The sequence below is a fragment of the Equus caballus genome, chromosome 13, assembly GCF_041296265.1.
Source record: "Equus caballus isolate H_3958 breed thoroughbred chromosome 13, TB-T2T, whole genome shotgun sequence".
NCBI lineage: Eukaryota > Metazoa > Chordata > Mammalia > Perissodactyla > Equidae > Equus > Equus caballus.
The window spans coordinates 9,011,542-9,032,666 of record NC_091696.1 but is presented as its reverse complement, the minus strand read 5'-3'; the positions used below and the strand labels follow the sequence as shown (position 1 = coordinate 9,032,666).

General features: G+C 46.2%; 1 protein-coding gene and 1 long non-coding RNA gene across 8 annotated transcripts in view; one reads left to right on the top strand and one right to left on the bottom strand.

Moving 5' to 3' along the window:
* The first annotated feature begins 65 nt into the window (after positions 1-65).
* LOC111767610 (uncharacterized) lies at positions 66-4,365 on the top strand. The gene is made up of 2 exons (XR_002799438.2): positions 66-295; positions 1,966-4,365. It is a non-coding gene; the product is annotated as an uncharacterized lncRNA (long non-coding RNA).
* The window catches only part of ZKSCAN1 (zinc finger with KRAB and SCAN domains 1), a 42,276-nt gene continuing 25,412 nt past the window's right edge, over positions 4,262-21,125 (bottom strand). Inside the window, exons 1-6 of one of the 7 annotated variants that reach the window (XM_070230614.1) lie at positions 14,805-14,925; positions 14,398-14,540; positions 12,199-12,254; positions 7,413-7,904; positions 6,932-7,124; positions 4,262-5,526 (exon numbers count right to left, since the gene is read on the bottom strand). In XM_070230614.1, the coding sequence (XP_070086715.1) occupies positions 4,688-5,526; positions 6,932-7,124; positions 7,413-7,808 (1,428 nt within the window). In that variant the 5' untranslated portion in view covers positions 7,809-7,904; positions 12,199-12,254; positions 14,398-14,540; positions 14,805-14,925 and the 3' untranslated portion in view covers positions 4,262-4,687. Of the gene's footprint in view, positions 5,527-6,931; positions 7,125-7,412; positions 7,905-12,198; positions 12,255-14,111; positions 14,541-14,804; positions 16,209-21,125 lie in introns of those variants that run through there. The other 6 variants (XM_005598609.4, XM_070230616.1, XM_070230615.1 and 3 more) reach the window with 6 other exon arrangements.

The following is a 21,125-nucleotide window of genomic DNA, read 5'->3' as shown; positions in this document are numbered from 1 at the left end:
TTATAGGCTGGATCCGGCTCCTCCGGAATCTTGAGGGTTAAGCGGCTCAGCCGCAAGGAAAGCGCACGGCCCAGCGGGAGCGCGCGCAGAAGCCCAGGGCCGCCAGCAGCCGGAGCGCGCTCGCCTCGCGGGGGGTCGCCGGAACCGGACGCGGCCCCGCCCCCGGAGCCTCACCGGGCAGCGCCGCGTCCTCTGCCGGCCCGGGGCACCCACGATTCGGAACGAACGGACCTCCCGACAGCGGCCGAGGCGCTGGGACCCAAACCCACGCACGCGTGCTCTCCGCCCATTTTCTGTGAGGCCCCAGCCTGAGGAGACCCCCGGGCTCGCGACTTCGGGCCTCTCTAGGACCTCGGAGGTTTAGCTCACTCTGTGGTCCTGACGCTGGCGTTCCCGGACAGGGGAGGGAGGGAGGGGGCACAGAGGGGAGGGGGTGGGGGAGGAGGCCGGAATGTGGGCAGCCTCTAGAGGCTGGAAAATGCAAGGAATTAGATTGTCCCCCAGAGTCCACAAAGGAACACAGCCCTGCTACCACCTTGATTTTAGCCCAGTGAGACCCATGTTGCAGTTCTAATCCACAGATAACAAAGCCGTGTTGTTGCGGGTGGGCGAAAGAGGTAAAAGGGCACGTAGGGACAGTGATGGATGAAAATTAGACCACTGGTGGTCAGCACAATGAAGTCTACTCAGAAACTGATAAACAATAACGTACACAATAATTACACAGGTATAGACCATTATGATCTCAATAAAATTATTGAAAAAAAGTTTTTTTTAAGTCACCAAGTTTGTGGTAATTTATTACAGCAACCATAGAAAAACTAATACAATCCTAATGCACTCTAGGTGGCTCATTAAAACTTGGATGTGAATGATGGCCTATAGTAAATGAGGCAGAGCTGCTGCAACTAATTAATTAGCAGTGTTGAGAAAGGGGTCAGCAGGCTCATGAGTGCTAAGGTGAACTTAAAACATGAGACTGGAGAACCCAACGCCTGGCTATGTTACTAGGGGGCCTAAAGCACTCCCCCTTCACTAAGACAATAGGGATGCACTAATGAGGGGAGCACAGGTATTGCTGAGAAGTTCGGTGGTGGCTGTCACTGTAGGTTAGGATTAACGGGAGATGCTGCCATGGAACTGAGTTCCTGCCGTCAGTGGGGATGACTGAATTCTAAAATAGCTACTATGAAGGGCAACGTGGACAGACTGGCAACTAGGGTGTCTTGACCCACAGGGATCCGTGGTGATGGCTAATAACCCCTGGTGTTCCTGGGAAAGATTGGGAGTCACCAAGGTAGTGCCTGACATATAAACAAACAAAAAAATCAAGAGCTGGGGGGAAGGCTGATATTAGCCACTGTGATGGGAAATTGCAATCTTTCACCCACTTTCCGGGTCTCAGCCAGTCCTCAGATGAATTCATCAGTTGAACGGGAGGTTTGGGTTCTTTGGGGAAGAACTTTACAATTCCACCACAAGAATATGCAATAAATATTGCCCCAGAGGGTCTTGTGGCTGTTCCCTAGATGGACACGAAGGGAAGGGAATGCCAGACCTTTTGAGGCTACTGGATGAGGGTCTGAGGTGACCTGAATCTAGAGCATCCACGACTCCATCACTGCCATGCAGATAGAGGTGAGCTCATAAATGGAGTCCTGACCCAGATGCACCTCAGTGGGCCCAGAGGGCCCGAGACCCACCGTGTGGACCTGTTCCTGAGAGGGTAACTGGGATGGATGTATTCAGGAGGGTGATGGAGCTTTGGCAAATTGGTTCCCCAACCTGTAGCATAAGTTGTTATGGTAGAAAGGGCCAAGAGGAAACCCTTGAAGTCCTCCCTCCCCTTTACCGAGCCAAGATAGTACATCAGAAACAATACTATATCCTGCGTGGAACTGAAGTGATTAGTGCCACTCTCAAAGATTTGACTCAATTTTTCTGTATTGCTCCTACAAAAAACAGATGAATCGTGGCCGATGACGGTTGTCTGCCGTCAACCTAATCACAACTGCTGTGCTGTCTTCACTGGAACAGATCAACACGGCCCTGGTTCCTGGCATGCAGCTAGTGGTCTGGTGAATGCATTCTTTCCATTCCCATCAATAAAAAGGACCAAAGGCAGTTCATGATTAAGTGGGAAGGACAACGGAATACATCCAACTTCTTGACAAAGGACTTGTCAACCCTCCTACTTCACACAGGGACTGATTTTGTGGACATTCTGTGGAACATCCTTCAACTGATAACATCCTAATAATCAGACCTGGTGAAGAGGAAGTGGCAGGCGTACATGGATCCCTCAGTAACACACACACATACCAGAGGAGGGGAGATAAACCCTACAAAGATGCCAGGGCCTTTTATATCAGTGAAGTTTTTAAGGGTCCAAGCATCTGAGGCATGCTGGGACATTCTAAGGTAAGGGACAAATTACTGCATCTTGCCCTCACTACTAAGACTAAGAAAGAGGCAGTGTTTGGTGGGCCTCCTTGGATTTTGGAGGCAGCACATCCACTTTCAAGTGTGGTCCAGTCACACAGCCCAAGCACCATATGACCCGGCAGATTCAAATGGTGTTAGAGTCATCTGTGTTGGATAGAAATGTTGTGTAGAGGTCTGCCAAGCCCAATAGGAACTTGCCAATAGAAGTCATGCCTGCTGCAGCAGAGAACTACGCAGTTTGAAAAGCAGCTCCTGGGATGCTACTGACCATGACAGCAAATGACTACGTGCCTGTAGCTATTGATCACAGCTGAGTATTTTCTGACTCATCAAGTCACTCGACTGGGTAGACAGAGCAACCATCCATCATGTGGGGGAAGTGTCACACTTGGGATCAGGCATGAGCAGGTCCAGAAGCCACAAGGTATGTACGCAGGAGGCTCAGACCCATCCCCGTCTCCTACGTTTGCTGAAGTGATGCCCTCCCTCTGTTCACACCTGTGGATTCACGGAAGGCTCCCTTTAACCTGTCGGTGGAACACCTAGGGTTTGTTTCACAGAGGGATCAGCTCAAGACACTGATGTGAACCAGAAATGCATTGTTGATGCACTCCGGCCTTCCCCAGGAGGGCCCTACAGGCCAGCGTGAGGGGAAATCCAGTGGGCAGAGCTGCAGTCTACCTGGAGGGAGAGACTGTATGTCTGTACGTCTCGCTTGCATGGAGGGAGAAGCAGCCTAAGGTAAAGATTTCACGGCCTGCTGGGCTGTGAGACAGCACAGATGTGGGACCCCTTCACCTCTCACCAAAGTAGGACGATGAGCGGCAGCTCTTGGGGCCCAGCAGGATGCTTCATTTCCCTCATATGCAGCAGCTCCACCAGGGGCCTAAAGATAATCAGCTGCTGCCTGATCACTAAATTCTCTGTGGGCCTCCATCACGGTTAATATGCAAACAGCACAGCTCACGTGAAATGTACTGAGTTTAAGGTGCTGGCAGGACATCAGGATCGTCAGTAAGCTACCGGAGGAGTAAGACTATTTCGTATTTCAAGCACTATTGATTCTTTTTCAGCAATGACCCTCTCCCTAACTTATCTGGCTGGTGCATAAAGACTTAGTTATTTAATCATCCCAGGATGGCATTCAGGCTGGTTTCCAGAGATCAGAACTGGTACTAGACATGAGACTTTCTTGCTGTCCCTAATCCTGGCATGTAGGTTCGTCTGACCCTAAGGGCTGCAGCAGTAGACAAAAAGGTATTTCAGTGACTACTAGTCAGAGGTAAAAAAAAAAAACCTTGTAACATGAAGATAAGCAAGTGAGAGGAGGGAGTGAACTAACTGGGTTTCTAGGGGAGAGGAGGACTTGCCGGCCAGAAGACTTTATAAGGGACACAGAGAAAAATATCTTAAGACCTCAGAGAGACCGCAGTCAGAAGGAAGAGGCAGGATGGACCTAAGTAATCGTATTATGTATTATTGACTTCTGGAGTTTAGAAGAAACTTCTCGGGGAGAGTCACACTTTCAGACTTTGGTAGAGACAGAATATACACAACAAAAAGCACAGGAGGCTGACAGAATGTTCCCAGCGATGGAAAAATGTGTTCAGTCTGTAGAAAACCACAATGTAGACCAAGAGGCAGCAGGCGACTACACCCTACCGCGACCTCCTGACACACACGTTCACAAGTACTAAAAGTTCCATTTACCCAAAGCCAAATTTTCCAAACGCTAAACCAGGAGACGTTTCCTCTCTTCAGCATAGTGTTCAATAACCAACAGACCCTCTATTATAATAACAGTCTTGAGGCATTACAAGATGTTCTAAGTTTATTCTGAATCAGATTAAATTGTGTTCAGCGTGGCTCAATTCTTTACAAATTGTCATTCTTGAATACATATTAAAACAGTTAAACAGCTTTTACGTTTCTTCTTTAACTATACTGGATACACATGAGTTTAACTATACAAAAGGCAATGCTGGCATGGTTTATAGGACCAAAGTGTGGCGAGGGGACCCTGCCCCAGTGAGCTGGTGAGTGAGGAATCCCGACACCCACCAGGGCCCCATCCTACAGTGCTGCCGCCTCAGCTCCCTCCTCAGGCATCCTTTGATGTGGAGTGAAATAAAATCCACCACCAGAGTTTATATTGCAATTACTGGGTTTCTCTCTAGCACTCATGTTCTAAAGAAGAAAAACAAACACAGAATCCCAAAACCAGCAAGAGTATATTTGCCAGTTAAAGCACTTCTCCCTCTCCAGTGTGGACTCTCTGGTGTTTGGAGAGATTTGACTTACTGCAGAAGGTCTTTCCACAATTATTACACCAATAGGGCTTTTCCCCAGTATGGATTCGGTGATGTTTATTAAAATTGGAGCTGTGGTTGAAGGCTTTCCCACACTCCTTACATTTATATGGCTTCTCTCCAGTGTGGAGTCTCTGATGAGAACTAAGACCCGCGTGCTGACTAAAGCTCTTCCCACACTCGTTACACTGATAAGGTTTCTCCCCAGTGTGTATTCGATAGTGCCGAATGAGGCTGCCTTTACCACTGAAAGCCTTTCCACAATCTTTACACTGATAAGGTGCCTCTTCAGTGTGCATTCGCTGATGTTTAAGGAGGTCTGAGCTCTGACCGAAGGCTTTCCCACACTTACAGTCATAGGGCCGGTCCACCAAGTGTGTCCTGTAGTGAAGGGTAAGGTTTGAGCTGTGGCTGAAGGCTTTCCCACACTTGGTGCACACATACGGCTTCTCCCCAGTGTGTGTTCTCCGGTGCTTAGTGAGGTTTGAGCTATTACTAAAGGCTTTCCCACACTCAGCGCATATGTAACGTCTCTCTCCCGGGGGAGGTTTAGTAGGAATTAGTTCTCTACCTTTCTTGGAACCTTTGTCTAGGAGAGGGGTTTTTGTTCCACTTTCCTTTTCAAGGTTTACCCACTGCCTTTCTAACCTGGCCTCACATTTATTGGCAGTAATCATGGGGGTAATATCCCTTTGGAATCCTTCTGCATGAGATTCTTCAGAACTTTCTGGCTTATCTGTTGATGCCTCATTCTGAGTGTTCGATTTACGATCTGAAACATTAAGTAGAAAAAGGACATGTCAGTTGTTTCCTGTGCTGAGAAGAAAGTGTTAAAGGAGAAACAGAATCCTCAGTGACACGGATGGGTTCCAAAGGGTGGCCAAACATTGCTCTGAGAGGTCACAATATCACATTGATACAAATAAGTCACCATCAAATCTAGTTTCAAGACCAGACTCTCACACAAGTCCCTACCAGAAGCGGTTATGGTGTGATGAACACATGGCTTTCTCTGTTAGAACTTCATACCTAGAGGGCAACAAGGCCAAACCAAGCGTATGGGGACAGCAGCAAAGGAGACGGGTGATGCTCGACAGAAAGGAACAAGAAAGATAGATTGCTGAAGGGTCAGAGTTGATTAAGGAAAATAAAAAGGATAATTAAGGGAGAAAGGGCTAGTGGCAAACTAACAAAATCCACATTCTCACAAAAACTGAATATAAAAGCAAAAGAAGGGAAGATTCAGCCCATTTATAATCATTCTAGTCCTAGATCCTTATTCATTTGAATGAAAGCACTTAACTCCCACAAGAGTTTAACTCTTTATCATGTCACCTATATTGGCTTTGTCTTATAATTCGTTTAAAGTAACATTTACTGTTGAAATCAGACTGAAGAATTAGATCATTTTTAGAGCAATTCACTAGGCAGTCACACTTCTAAAAAGTCCATCTAACTGCCCACATACACGGAAAAGGGGAGTAAGAGAAATTCACACAGAAAAAGGGGCTCCCTCTGACAACTGTCATCCCTCAACGAGCACTTTCCTCTGAGCCCCTTTTTCCTTGTCCCTGTGTCTCCCTCTCCACCTGACCACCTATTTCCTTCCTCTGCTGGCAGTAACCACTCAGCGGCTTCCAGGCTCATCCCCACTGACCGTCTGCTGCACACATAGCACCGAAGCACCAAAATCCCTGTCACTCTCCAGATGAGCAAGCACTGGGCTACGCAGAGAGACTTCCCTTCCAGCTGCCATGAACTGTGTGGGAAAGGAGTTAACGTAACGAAGCTCAAGAATTTTAAATAGCCTAAGCAGGCAGCAGTTGAAAAACAATTTACCAGGGACCATTTCTGCATCATCCAAAGCTGACTATGACAGCTTCACTAAATCATTAACAGACAACAAACACCTTCTCTTATTGGTTCATTCAACCTGTCCACACCTCCGGAAACAGTCCCTTTGTTAAACTCACTTCAACTGACCCTTTAGGAGTGTGTCATCTGTTCCCATGCTAGGACTGAGATGCATCTGAGGCAAGAAAGGCAACTCTTTCTGGTAGTCAGACCAGTCGAGTCAAACCAGGGGACTGCCTCAGAACAGTAATTAGAATTATCCCGTTTCTTCTTCAATCACAAAGGCCTGGGGCATCAAGCAGGGCCTGGCTGATCTTCCCTACCTTGAATCTGTCTCAGCTCTGGAGTGAAATCCTGCTCTTCACCAGTCTCTTGGATGTACAGGGGCCCCCAAGATTCGTATTTGGGAATGGTCTCCACAGACTGTGGCTGCACGCCGCTGAGGGATTCCTTTGCTGTTCCTGAAGATGACATCTTCGCCCACACCTGTTTCTGTTCATTTGGAGGAGGTGAGACCTAGAGACAATCAGGAATGGCTGGGTCTCAGCACAGCTCACTTTAAGAATTAGAAGGAAAGCAAGCTTCAGGAGAGCTATGTAGAACCTCTAGGAAAGAGAAAAGAAAAACATCCATCCCATTCAATTCCCAAAGCTAAAAGTCAATACAGGATGCAGAAGAAAAACAGGGGGAAACAAGGTCTAACTCAACAGAAACGTCCATTCAGCTATTCTTATTGCATGGACAAACCCATTCCCTCCAGGAATGCTCTCCATCCCATACAGTAAAAGGTCTCCCCCAGCCTACCTGCTGTCCTGGCTCATCCAGTTCTCGCTCCAGATCTTCCAGGAGAGTGACAGCCTCTTCAGCGCTCTCTGGGCAGTGCTCCTGCACCCAGGCCTGGAGCTCCTGGGGCAGGATGGTCAGGAACTGCTCCAGCACCAGCAGCTCCAAGATCTGCTCCTTGGTGTGGATCTCGGGCCTCAGCCACTCACAGCAAAGCACCCGGAGCTGGCTCAGGGCCTCCCGGGGTCCAGGTGTGTCATGGTACCCAAACTGCCTGAAGCGCTGGCGGAACATCTCCAGGCTAGGAAGGCACTTCCCTTTCTCCTCCTCCTCGACTTTCACAATCACAAGCCCCACCTGCTCCTGTGGAGGCCTAGGGCCCAGAACTGTGGCCATGCCCAGCACCTTGGTCATCATACAGACTCCAGCAACAGCCTCACTAAAGATGGGGCTCTGCGTGGCAGGAATATTGGTTCCTTTGGGTTTCTGGTTCTTTAGGGCTACACGTTAAACCTAAAAAATATGGTTACCATAAAATTACCAAAAAGAAAAAAGTATGTTCTTTTGGTCTTTACAGCCACACCTTTAGCACAAGAAATTGTGGAAATTATGGGCACTGTAAAACTACTACGTAAAAATTACTATTCAGAATTTTTCTGGAGGCAGCTCAGGGTATCTTAATTTGATTTTACTGTGTGTCTACTCTCCTAAAAAGTGCACTGCGGCATAATCTTAAAACATCTGCTGCCAATCCTCCTCTTTTTGCTGAGGAAGACTGGCCCTGAGCCAACATCCGTGCCCATCTTCCTCTACTTTATATGTGGGATGCCTGCTATCATTACCAGCACTCAATAAATCTATTTTGAAAGAAAAATACATAAATTAATGAGTGTTACATGCTGTGACTGGCCTTCCTGAGCATGTTTTCAAACTTTAGGCAGCATCTTTCATGTCACACAGGTGCTCCCATACTGCATTTGGATCATGTAGGAAAGGAAAACTCCAGTAGTCTCAATTAAGAACCAAATAGATAAAAATCTATATGGGTATTTGTTACATGAAATTATATTGATAACAATGGTAGACACCATAAAGAGGATGTATAAATAGCTTATAAAAGCTGAAGATGAGGGAAGAGAAGTTGCAGATAATCCAAATTACAGGCATTAAAAAACTTGAGTACGCTCATTTCTAACATGCACGTCAATCTCCATGGATCTGGCTTGACAGCACTTGAAATATCAAGTGTCTCTCTCACTCGCACACCCACCCATAATATACAACGAAGGGAAATACATAATCACACTGAAGGACACAGGACAAATCACAAACAGCGATATTTCTGGGTATAGAATTAGGGATGATTTCAATCTTTTTAATTCTTGTTTTGATTTTCCAAATCTTCTATAAGGGGTATTATTACTTCTGTAATCAGAAAATCATAAAATCTTTAAAGGGATCAGTCTTTTAACAAAATAGGTTTTACTAATGCCCAAACTTAATGGCCTTCAAAACAAAACCCAGGGGGGAAAAGCCCCAGGAATTCCAGCCCATAGAGAACTCGCCAATAAATGTACATTTATGTTACTGCTTTTATATTAGGTGTTTAGTTTCCCACATTTAGCAAATACATATTAAAATATGTATTTTTTATGACTGTTCCCTTTCATTTGTTTTTGTGACCAATCTTGGTAATTTTTCTTGTGAGGAAGATTTGCCCTGAGTTAATGTCTGTTGCCAATCCTCCTCTTTTTTTGTGTGAGGAAGACTGGCCCTGAGCTAACTAACACCTGTGCCAGTCTTCCTCTACTTTGCATGTGGGATGCCGCCACAGCGCGGCTGATGAGTGGAGCAGATCTGCACCTGTGAACTCTGGGCCACCGAAGCAGAGGGTGTGGAACTTTAACCACTCGGCCACAGGGCCAGCCCGGATTTTGGTAATTTTTAAAAATATGAAATGGGATTCTAGGACTAGAATCTCAGTAAGTAACCTTACTTCTATGAGAAGTTCAATAATTATCAGCTGCTAATTAGTTCAGAATTCCAAGGAGGCCAGTAGTCAGACTCCTCTCCACTGTACCCCAATTCTGCAGGATCTTGAGATGCCAACAGGTGTTGTGACACGGTGGACCTGAATCAGCACCATCCACTCCCTCATGCTGTCCTATGCACCCAATACACTGCTGGTGCCACCAAGTTCAGGATGACCTGTAAACTGAGCCAAGGGAGAAGCACAGCCACCTAGTCTCCTAAAATAAAGGCCCTGGCACCAAAGGCTAAAATAACCTAAAAACAACAGCTGTAGCAGTGCTGGAGAGCATTCTTTAGAAATGCTTAGAAGGAGACCTCCTCAGTGCCGGAATAACTTTACTTAACTGGTTACAAAACTTCCCACTCTATCCAGAGGAGGGCACCCCAAGAACAGGAAAGACATGGGAACCTGTTTGGGCTGCTCAGCTTCTGGGATCCAGCCTGGGAAACTCAGCAGGATATGAGGAGTTACATAGCACAGGGGCTATTAAATGGGGAGCGTCCTATATCACGTTCATGTAGGATATGTTCCCAGAACTTGGTGAGTCGAGAGTCCCAACTCACAGATGCCACTATATCACGTGACTGCCTTTAAAAAACATGTACATAGTCACAACTGAAGGAGAAAGCTTCCTGAGATGGTGCTGCTGGGCAGCTGGCTGGGCCGGCTCACCAGCGAAGTGATGTATTCTAGTGCACCTGTTTTGTAGTGCCCACAATTCAAATTCATGTCTCAGCAGGACCACAGACGAGTGGAGGGCTGGGTACCTGGACCCCTCCTTCCTTGCTGCACTCAATCTCTTTGGAGATTTCATTCAGTCGCATGGCTTTAATTACCATCTATGTACTCGCGACTGCCCAATTATCTCCAGGCCGGATCTCTCTTCTGAACTCAACTCCTAACCACCAACTGCTCACTTGACATTGCCACCTGCATATCCAAAACTGACATTCTTCATCTTTGCCCACAAAGCTGCTCATCTCAGCTAATGGCAAGTCCATCATTCTGTTTACTTAGATCAACAAAACCTAGTCACCCCTGACTCCTCATTCACGTTCTACATACAATTCATAAGCAAATCCTGTTAGTCCTACGTCCAAAAGATCCCAAGTTCGACCACTTCTCACTACCTCCAACACTGCTGCCCAGCCCATCACGTCTGGCCTGGAGAAGTGCACCAGCCTCCTAACTGCTTCCAGCCCTGCCCCTCAGTCTATTCCCAGCACACCATGTGTTCCTGTTAAAATACAAGTCAGGTCACATCGTTCCTCTGCTCACACCCTTCATGGCTCCGTGTTTCATACAGAGTAAAAGCCAAAGTCATCACAAAGGCCAACAAGGCCCACAAGATGGCAGGCCTGCTGCCTCTCTGACCTCATCCTGTACTTCTCTCCCTCCTGTTCATTCTGCCATAGTCACGCTCGCTGTTCCCTGAACGTGTGAGGCACGCTCCCATCTCAGAGCCTTTGTACTCGCTGCTCCCGCCACCTAACACTTCCTCCAGCTTACACGTGGCTCACTCCCTCACCTCCTTCAGGTCTGCACTTCTCACTGAGGCATCCCTATCACCCTGTTTTAAACTGCACACTGCCTGCCCTCACCCCAGAACTCCTAATCCTCCTAATGTACTCTTTTCCTCTATATCATTTACTACTATAATATACTACATATTTTATCTTTTTGGTTTTTTTTAAACTGTTTCTGTCCTTGAATATCAACCCTAGAGGGCAGGGACTTCCATCTGCTTTGCTCACTGCTGTATTCCAGATGTCCAGAATATGCCTGGTACTTTGTAGGTGCTCAAATATCTGTGGAAAGGATAAATATGAAACCTGGATCTTTAGGGCTACTCTTAAGGAGTAAAAATTGTGAAAACAGATTTTAAAAAAATATTATCAATACAAATTTAAGTTGAAAAAATATGGCAGCATGAATTCACGTTTAGCTTAATTAGCTACATGTGTGCCCATGGGTTAGGATACGGACATTTATTTCCTAGCTCTGTCTGCTGTGGAGGTCTAAAAGCAATGACATGCTAGTAGCAATCAGCCACCCAGTGCCCAGATCTTGGTTTCTAAATATCATTTCCTACTAAGAGGAACTAGAAAATGGAGAAACGGCTGATTCTAGGTTGAGGAGTATACGAGATGAGCCTGGAGCCTGCCAGAAAGTGTTCAAAAAACAAAACAATGGGGTGTGTCAAAGGGACACAGAAGCCAACCTAAAAAAACAAAAAAAACAAAAACCTCCCAATGACCACAGCTGAAACAACTTGAGCAACAAAATAAATAATGTAATACTGGGTTATAATCCAAAGTATAAAATAAAAGTCCGTAAGTTCATACTGATATAAAAAAAAGGTGATTGAATAAATAAACAGGAGACAATCTCCCATACAGAATTATTCAAAATAATTTACGTAGATACTCCCCCTCAAGAAGATGGAGCTTAACTCCCTACTCCTAGAGCGTGGGCTGACTTGCTTCTAAAGAGGAGAGGAAGGAAAGGGTTTGGGGGAGGTAACTACAGTGGAGAAACCTGGCCAGCACCACCTCAGCCAGGCAATCAAGGTTAACATCATCAGTGATAAGTCCTGTGTCCGTAACAGGAAGGGCTGACAAGGGCACTTCACCTCCGTGGACGTCCTCCCCCAAACCACGAGAAAACCATCAGATAAACCTAAACTGAGAGACATTCTACAAAATAACCAACCAGTACTCCTCAAAACTCTCAAGGTCATCAAAAACAAGGAAAGACTGAGAAATTGTTACTGACCACAGCATACTAAATAGACATGAAGACCAATGGAATGTGGTATCCTAGACGGGATCCTGAAACAGAAAAAGGACATTAGGGGAAAACCAGTGAGATCCAAATAAATGATGAAGCTTAATCGTAATGTATCAACGTTGGTTACTTAGTTGTGACAAATGTAAGGTGTCAACAACAAAGGAAACCAGGTGAGAGGGAAATGAAGCTCATTATATTATTTTTGTGCTTCTCTATAAATCTAAAACTATTCTAAAATAAAATGTTTACTTAAAAAAATATGAGGCATTGGGGAAAAACAGCAGCCTCGGTAAATGCTGTTCTATTATGGAGGGGTGGTAAAGAGAAATATAGCTGTTAACTTCAACAACACTTAGAAGGTTGAAGCCGACCACTCAGAGTTAATTGGACATTTAAAAAAGTTGTGAAGCCTTTTTCTTTCAGAATTATTTAAAAAAAGGTGCGTGCTTTGTTTCTAGGAGCAACAATAGTTTCTAACTCCCTTCCAACAACTGTCAGAATATTGGCCTAATGAAATAAAGTTTCTAGCAAATGTATTTCAAAAATAACACAAAGCCTACTTTTTTTAAAGATTGGCACCTGAGCTAACTGTTGCCACATTTTTTTTTAATCCTTCTGCCCAAAGTGCCCTAGTACATAGTTGCATATTCTGGTTGTAGGACCCTCTGGTTGTGCTGTGTGGGACGACGCCTCAAGAAGGCCTGGGGAGCGGTGCCATGTCTGGACCCAGGATCCAAACCGTTGAAACCCTGGGCTGCGGAAGCGGAGCATGTGAACTTAACCACTCAGCCACAAGCCTGGCCCTCCACAAAGCCTATTTTTAATTTTATCAAACACTTGTAGCTTTTAACTACTTGGTAATCTCACGACAATATCCATTCTTCCTTTGAAATCACACAGACCATTTTCCAATTTGGCAATTCTATCTCAAAGGCTCAAAGGCTATCTGTGGAAGTTTAAAATACAGAGCTGCACATATCACCCAGCTGTTTAAAATCATGTAATAACAACTTCTTCGCGTGGCAAACAAAGTCACTCACAATCCAGGCTCTGCCTCCACTGTCAGTCTCGTCACTCCTCTTCTCCTGCCCTATACTCCAACAGTGCCCAATTCCCATGGCCAACGTCTATTTGTCTTTCAAGTCTCAGCTTAGTAATTAACCCAGGAAAAGATGCTCAACCTCAGTTATGCTTAACAAAAGAAATGCAAATAAAGCTACAATGAAATGTTTCTACCTATCAGACCAGCAAAGATTTTTTTTTAAATCTGATAATGCTGTCTTGATTTGTTTTTCCCCTGCGCAAAGACAGTAATTTCATTTTTAGTCATGCTGTTTGTCTAAAGGGTCATTGAGGGATGCCCTCCAGGTCTCAGCTTCTGAAATTTTCTTAATAAAGTGTTTATAAAATAAAAAAGCATGTGGATGGAAAACACAGGTTTCGTTACTAACTGACGTTGTGTTCAACCACAGTGAATCACTTTTTTAGGCTATCTAGCATGTTTAGCTCAAGAGGTCCATCAAGCAAAGGTTCATGGTCATCTATAAGCAGAAGGCCTTTGTTCTGTTCCCCGTTTCTTTTTTCCTCCTTTATGCTCATTTCCTGCAGCTTATATGCCCTTATAAAAGTACCCCAAACCCATTCTGGAACAAGACAAGGCACAAATAAATCAAATCACCAGAGACTCTAACAATTTAATGAGACTTACCAACTAAAGCTAGAATGCCTTTAACACACCCATTCTGTGCCTGAAAACTCCCAGGCAAGCAAATTTGATAATTCTTTAGGCACAGAATTCTATTGCTGGATAGTTCTAATTGTTACAAGGTTTTCTTTAAACCGAACCAAATTTTGCATCACTTTTTATCTTCTTTCTTCGGTCTCAGACCAATACTTACCCTCTCCCCAGTAGTCTTTCAACACCTGAAAACAACTGTCTTGCCTCTTAACTCTTTTCTTCAGTTCCTTCAGCTGTTCCTTATACAACATAGGTTTCTAAGTACCTCACCCAGCAGATCACCCTTCTCTTGACAAACTAGTTACAAATGCTCCTCTAAAAATGTGTTTCCAACCTCGAGCAGATCCGTTAGGCATGTGCTTTCTAACTTCAACAAAGCCCAACGGAATCACTCCCTCCCTCTAATCTGATACTACCCAGATTTCTAATGAGCCTCGCTTTCTCACCGGAGGTCCCCAACCCTCTCGGGCGTGTTCTCATCAATTCCCCTGGAGTTCAGACCTCCCGTGGAGAGCCAGGGAAAAAGAGAAGGCAGCCCTGGTCAGACTGAAAAGACGGCTCGGCTCAGGGAGCGCACGGAAAAACTGCTCTGGAATGAGAAAGGGACAAAGTTTCATTTGTTAAACCCCTGGGGGGGGTGGGGGGGAGGAAAACGCTTTCCAGGGCGGCAGCGCCTCCCCCATCTACGGCTGGGCACGGGCACGGGCTCCTCCCCAGAGCCCTCGCAGGACTGGTCCGGGGGTAGGGGAATCCCCAGAGGCCACAGCTGCCTAATCCACCCCTCCCTCCCTGAACCCTTGCGGCCAAGGCTCCCTGTTCCAACCGCTACCCCAACGGGAATCTAGAGGCTCACCGTGAGTCAGAGCCGCTCGGGGGGCCGGGACGCCTCGACGCGCACGACGGCCGGCGCAGCCGGAAGTGCGTCACAGCCCCGCTCCCGCGAAGCGTTGTGCGGGGTCGCAGCGACCCCTCTAGGAATTCCGGAGGTCTTCTCTGCATCTCTGCGTCTCGGATGCGCGGGAGGCTGGGGCGCGTCAGGGACAAGCGGAGTCGCCCCCCTCAAGATGGACAGGCAGGGACCTCATTCCCCTGCCCCGCCCCCTTTTATTTAACCAAGGAAGGGCCGACCGGTTGAAGGCTTCGGCGGTTCTCGCACCCCGCCCCCGACGCCCCAGGCCAGGGAGAGGCGGTGGGCGCGGCGCGGCGACCTCGGGCCCCCTCGTGGACTTCAGAGCCCGGGTCACCTGTAGCCCACAGGCCCGTCACTCCGTGAGAACATGGTCCACGTTTATGGACACGGAGCCCCACGCTTGGCCCATGGAGCCAGAGATTCAGTTGTCACTCTCAGACCCGGGCACCTGCGGCATCAATCCGAAGTAGCTGGGCCCTTGGGCCTTGTGCGGCTTCTCAGCTTCCCGGGCGGGAGTCTCAGAGGCTGCCCTCCAAGCGCTCCAAATGCTGCAGGACTTGATGAAGAAGTCTTTGCTCACCTCTATCTCCCGCTGCTCCTACTCAGCTGCAGGCTTCCAGCCTAGATTCTCAGTGTTTTCGATCTCAGCCCCACCCCCTCTGACCGCCAGGAGCTTGCTTGTGCCTGGTCCCTCCAAAGGCGCACGTTGGCCCTTTTTCCTGCCGCCCCTGCCCGGGCTGGAGTGCCCCGGCCGAACTCCGGCCACATGCGAAGGGGCCAGCTGTGGACTGTGGGCAAATGCAACCCCAGGATGACTTGAAAGTAGGGCATCTTTGGCCCTCCTGAAAGGAGAGTATTAGTGGCAGGCAGATAGTCTGCGTATCGAGTTTTCAGATGCCTTCACCTGAGTGAGAAACCTGCCTGCATCAGGACCTCAGCTGTCTGATAGCCCTGTGTGACACCAAGATAAGCAATGGTTGAAAGAAACTGCTGTCAATGGACTGTTGCCTTGAAATTTTGGATCATGTCTCACATTTTAATCAGGAAAATACAACCCCAGAGGAATAAATTCTGCAGGCCCCAAAGGCACATAAAAAAGTGACTCAGTGCCCAGGAATTCACACAAAGGAAAACCACCTGGATATTCATGTAAATATACTGCAGGATGTGTGAATACTGACAACAATTACTGCATGTTGACCATGTGCCAGTGCTGTCGAGACCAGCTAGGCAGCCAGCTGAAGGGCCAGACGGAATTAATAGACAGAACACAGTCTATATAATAGACACAACACACTCTATATTATTTAATGGGACAGGGGACCATCAGCCTCAAGGACTGAGGTCACATCCCTCTGATTGCCACGTATTTATTTGCAGGCAAAGAAGTACAAGCATAGCAGGAACTCATGCCAGCAGGGACATGCAAGTCAAAGCTCAGCAGTTCTAGTCATCCCCTCTTCAATGTACCCCGGCCCTACACAAGGCCATTCTCTGAGGGAGTATCCTGGGAACAAACAATCTGGCAAGTTATGCAGATGGCGTTCCATTCCTGCAAGGGCCCGGCGTTCCTAAGCCCCTTGCCTTCATGTTTGATAAGATCCTCCCTTCCGGCCTTTGATTCCAAAGCACAAACAATCTAGTATAGTAATTTATGAGAATCAGCAGATTGCGTATTTCTCAGTCGCCCATTTTGTAATTTGTTCTTGCTAAGCTTCAAGCCTTGCGATAATGTTGCTATGCTCTCCTGCAACATGGCAGAACTACTAAATTCATTCTATGCATCTCTTAAACCTCTCAACAACTCTACAAGCTACATGCTGTTATTTGCACAAGGTCACACAGTTAGTGGAGCCAGGAACTACTGTGGTGTTCAATAAATCTGACTCCAAAGCTAAAAAGAAAAAAGGCGTAGATGTTGAGGGATGGCAACATACGTGCACACGGAATTCCCTAAGTGCACCATAAATTTATAGAAACATGACATCACTTTTCTCTGATATTTTCTAGGATCATTAAAAAAATTTTTATTTTCAAAGATAAACAATAGTAGGGAGAATGACATAGGGAGCCTCCATGTACCAACTGGCCAGTTTCAGCAGTTGTCACACGGTCAGTGTTGTTTCATTCGTTCCCCCATGCACTGGTCAGATGTCTAAGATGGGACTGTTCCGTGTGCCACATGTTAAGAGGAGCATTCAAAACCCCACAGGCATCCAGAAATTAGCAAATCAGAAAGTGTGAGGTCTGAACACCATGCCAGTCGACCTAAGAGAATCTGGAGAATTTTTTATTCCCTTAGGTAGGAGAAGACAAGGGGAGGATGAGGGACAAAGCAGTCTTAGTTTTCAAGTATGTGGAGTGTTGCCATTTGAAAAAGCAGTTTGTCTTATGGGACCCCAGAAGACAAAATACCAATGAATGGAAATGATAGAAAAGTTTGATCCAAGGAAGGACTTCCTAATAGAGTTGCTTAAAGATGGCCACTTCCTGCCTCATCTTGTGCTGTTTTGAAGAAGTGGGAGAGCCCTGGGGATGGGGAGGACGGGAGTTTTGCAGAGTAAATTTTATGGCTAGATGATCTTTAACATCTTCTCCCAGCCTGACCCAGACTCCTGTTAGTTTTTCCGTTAGACTCCAACCCTTTCACAGCACTCATTCACCATTACTGCTCCCTCTACACACCTCCTTTGAGTACTTACCAAGGGCCAGGTGCTGTGTTAAGCACTTGGTTTCAGTTCTTTATTGCTTCATAAAAAACTACCCCCGGAGTGAGCCCTGATGGCCTAATGGTTAAAGTTCAGCACTCTCACTGCTTCGGTGGCCTGGTTCATTTCCTGGTTGAGGAACCACACCTCCCATCTCTCAGTTGCCGTGCTGTGGTGGTGGCTCACATAGAAGAACTAGAAGGACTTACAACTAGGATATGCAATTATGCACTGGGGCTTTGGAGAGGAAAAAAAAAAACACTACCCTCAAATTTAGTGCCTTAACACAATTATCATTTCTCACAAATCTGTGGAGTGGCTGAGTTGTTCTGCTTCCTGTGGTATCAACTGAGGAGCTGGGAGGGCTGGCAGTTGGTGCTGGCCCAGACTGGAAGCTCAGCTGGGATGTTGGCCTGGGGCCTCGGTGCTCCTCCAAGCGAGTCGCTCTGCATGGCTGCTTGGGCTTCCTCACGGCGTGACGACTGGGTTCCCCACGAGGGGCATTTTAAGAGATCAAGGTGGAACTTGCAGATGTTTAGGGCCCAGCCTTGGAAGTCCCACAGTATCATTTCCAGCACATTCTATTGTTAAAACAGGTCACTGGGCCCCATTCAAGGGGAAGAAATGAAACCAGTAAACAGCCATTGATGATTAAATAGCTAGTAACTAAAGGTTTTTTTCCTTTTTGCAATTACTGATTATAGCTTTTAGCTGTTTAACCCACCCATTGTTAACTGTGCTCTTTAGGCGATATGCTGACTTCCCCTAGGCTCCTATAGATAACATCTCCCTGGAGCCTGGTCACCACGGTAGTGGTTGTGTGAGCTGTTTTTCAGGAGTTAGAACTCCTTGTCCACTTCAGGCCAATCCATCAACCCATCAACTGGGCCTGATCAGATGTCTGACGTCAAGAGACTAAAAACTCCATCCTCAGGTCATGCTCACACCACCATTTTGTGAACGTGCGTCCTGTGAAGAGGCGTGGTCTGACTACGCCTGCGCAGATCATCAATTACCTCACCTCTCCTCACCTCCAATCACATACCTCCACATTTCAGACCACTTTGCCCCCTATCCCAGAAATACCCCTGAGTCCCCCATTTCCGGGGAGGTGGATTTGAGACGTGTTCTTCCGTTTCCTCACTCGACTGCCTTGTGGTTAAACTCTCTCTTTGCTGCAATCTCATCATCTTGGTGTTTGGCTTTCCAGGCGATGGGCAAAAACAAACCTGGTTTGGTAACAGAAACACAGGCTCTGTCTCTTGCTTACATTGCAAAAGAGCGCGTGGGATGGGAGATAATGTGGTGACTATCTTTGGAAGCAATTTACTGCACACATTTATCTTCATTATATCAACCCTATGAAATATTATAATGCTGAGAATACTTAGCCCTGTGAAATATTAAAATCTCTATTTTAAACATCAGGATACTTGGGCTCAGAAAAGTAAGTAACCTTTCCAGTGTCATGTAAGTGATGTATGAGAAAGTCAAGCTTCAGACTTGGCTTTTTCTCCAAAGCCCATGCTTTTAAGCATCTACTGCCTCTGAGTTAAACTGGAGAAAGGAGGGAAGGTTGAAGGGAACAGCATCACTAGGGCAGAGGGGAGAACCAGGGAACCTGCACAATTCCATGAGCCACACGTGTTGATGCCTTGGTGGCGCTCTATCCAGCCTCTCAGTCAAAAGGATCTTTGGATCTTTGCCTTGTCATGCAACCTGTGAGTGGTGATGTTGGGGCTTGAAAGAAATCCTTCCAATTCTAAGCCCCTTGTTCTTTCTAAATCAAGGGGGCCTAGAGCTGAAAAATATTAATGCCAAAAGAGACCTTGAGGACAATCTGGTAAACTCTCATTTTCAGGTGAAGAATCAATGTCTGAAGAAGTCAGATCCAAGGCACACTAACGAGCTAGTTAGTAGCAGAGATGAGAGTAGAATGCAGATTCTGTAATTCAATCCTGTGTCCTCACTATATCTCCACAATTTTAAAAATAGCATTAGAAAGATCAATATGCTGTCCATCCAAATCATACAGTATTAAAACAAGTTAATTTAGGATGATCCATTATTATCTTCCATTAATATAACCATGACCATATGATAAAACCATAAGAGAGCAAAGGAAAAGCTAGCCAGTGTGACCTGTGGCTCACTGTAATGTGTCACCTGCATTCCCTCTTCAGAATGGTTTTGATTTTTAAGAACCTCATCGTTTTCCAATGAATTCATTCAACAAACACTTACCAAGAATCTACAATGTGTCAGGCATTGTGTTGCGGCACAAGGAAAAAATTGAAAATACACACAGTTCTTGGCAGATCTGTAAACAACTAATTACAGATGTGTTCAGTGATAATAGACCCCAGACCAATAAATGGTGACTGTGTGTGTCATCTTGGTATCCATACTCTAACCTCTCATAAACGTCTTTTCTACAACAGCCCTCTGCTTGGAAACTTACTACTCTAGAGTACCGTTCCCTCCTTTTGGAGAGTTCTAATTGCTAAAAGTTCTTTAAATTAACGCAAAAATCTGCTTTCCTATAATTTCAACTCATTGATCCTAGTCTTGATTGATTCTTTTCTCTCACAAAATGCATGTAGTTATTCTTCTTGTCAGCCCTTCAAAATATTTGAAAACTATCACGTATGATTGTCCCAAAGATCACCTACAACCGTTCCATGATCTTGTCTTAAAGTTACTTCTGAATCTTGGAATGTAAAATGTCCGAACTGACCGCGGGCCCTCTGAAGGTCCCGCGGTTCAAGATTTGGTTTCAAAGAGAAAACGGATTCCCCTCCCCCTTGTAGCAGAAATCGGGAAGGGGAAAAGCTGCAGGGTTACTGTGGGCCCTGGCTCCCTCCCTCTTCTCTCAGCAGGGTGGGCCCGGGTCTCTCTAAAATGGTTGCTCTCTGGATCACCCTCCCTCACTCTCACCATGGCTTATTTTTGCTGCCATCGCTATGCTTGGCCAGTAGAGGGCGATCAAACCTTGATTTCTCTTAGAACAGGGCTAGGAAAGCTGCTCACCCCTTATGGGTCTGAAAACTTCCCTTCTTTCTTTCCAGAAGGAGTCCACTTGCAGCTGCAAAGACATTCATTCAGCTAAAGAAAATGAAAGGAAAGGAGAATAAAAGTGGAGTGATTTAGTTAGCCCCACAGCTTAGAGCTGGAGCTCTGCTGCTAACAAGCCTTGGGAGATTTGGATAGACAACCGGATTCTCTGGAAAATGGGCATAATAATACCTGTTCTGACAACTTGAAAGCATTTGGATCATGTGAGAATGAACTAGCTCTGCAACTACCTATACCAATAGTAAGGGATTTTTAATCTTCAAAACTCTTGGCTACAATATTATTTCTGATCTCTTCTGGGTTTTTTTGGGTTTTTTTGGTGAGGAAGGTGGGCTCTGAGTTAACATATGTTGCCAATCTTCCTCTTTTTTTTTTGGCTTGAGGAAGATTGTCACTGAGCTAACATCTGTGCCAATCTTCCTCTCTTTTGTATGTGGGATGCCACCACAGTGTGGCTTGATGAGCTGTGTAGGTCTGCACC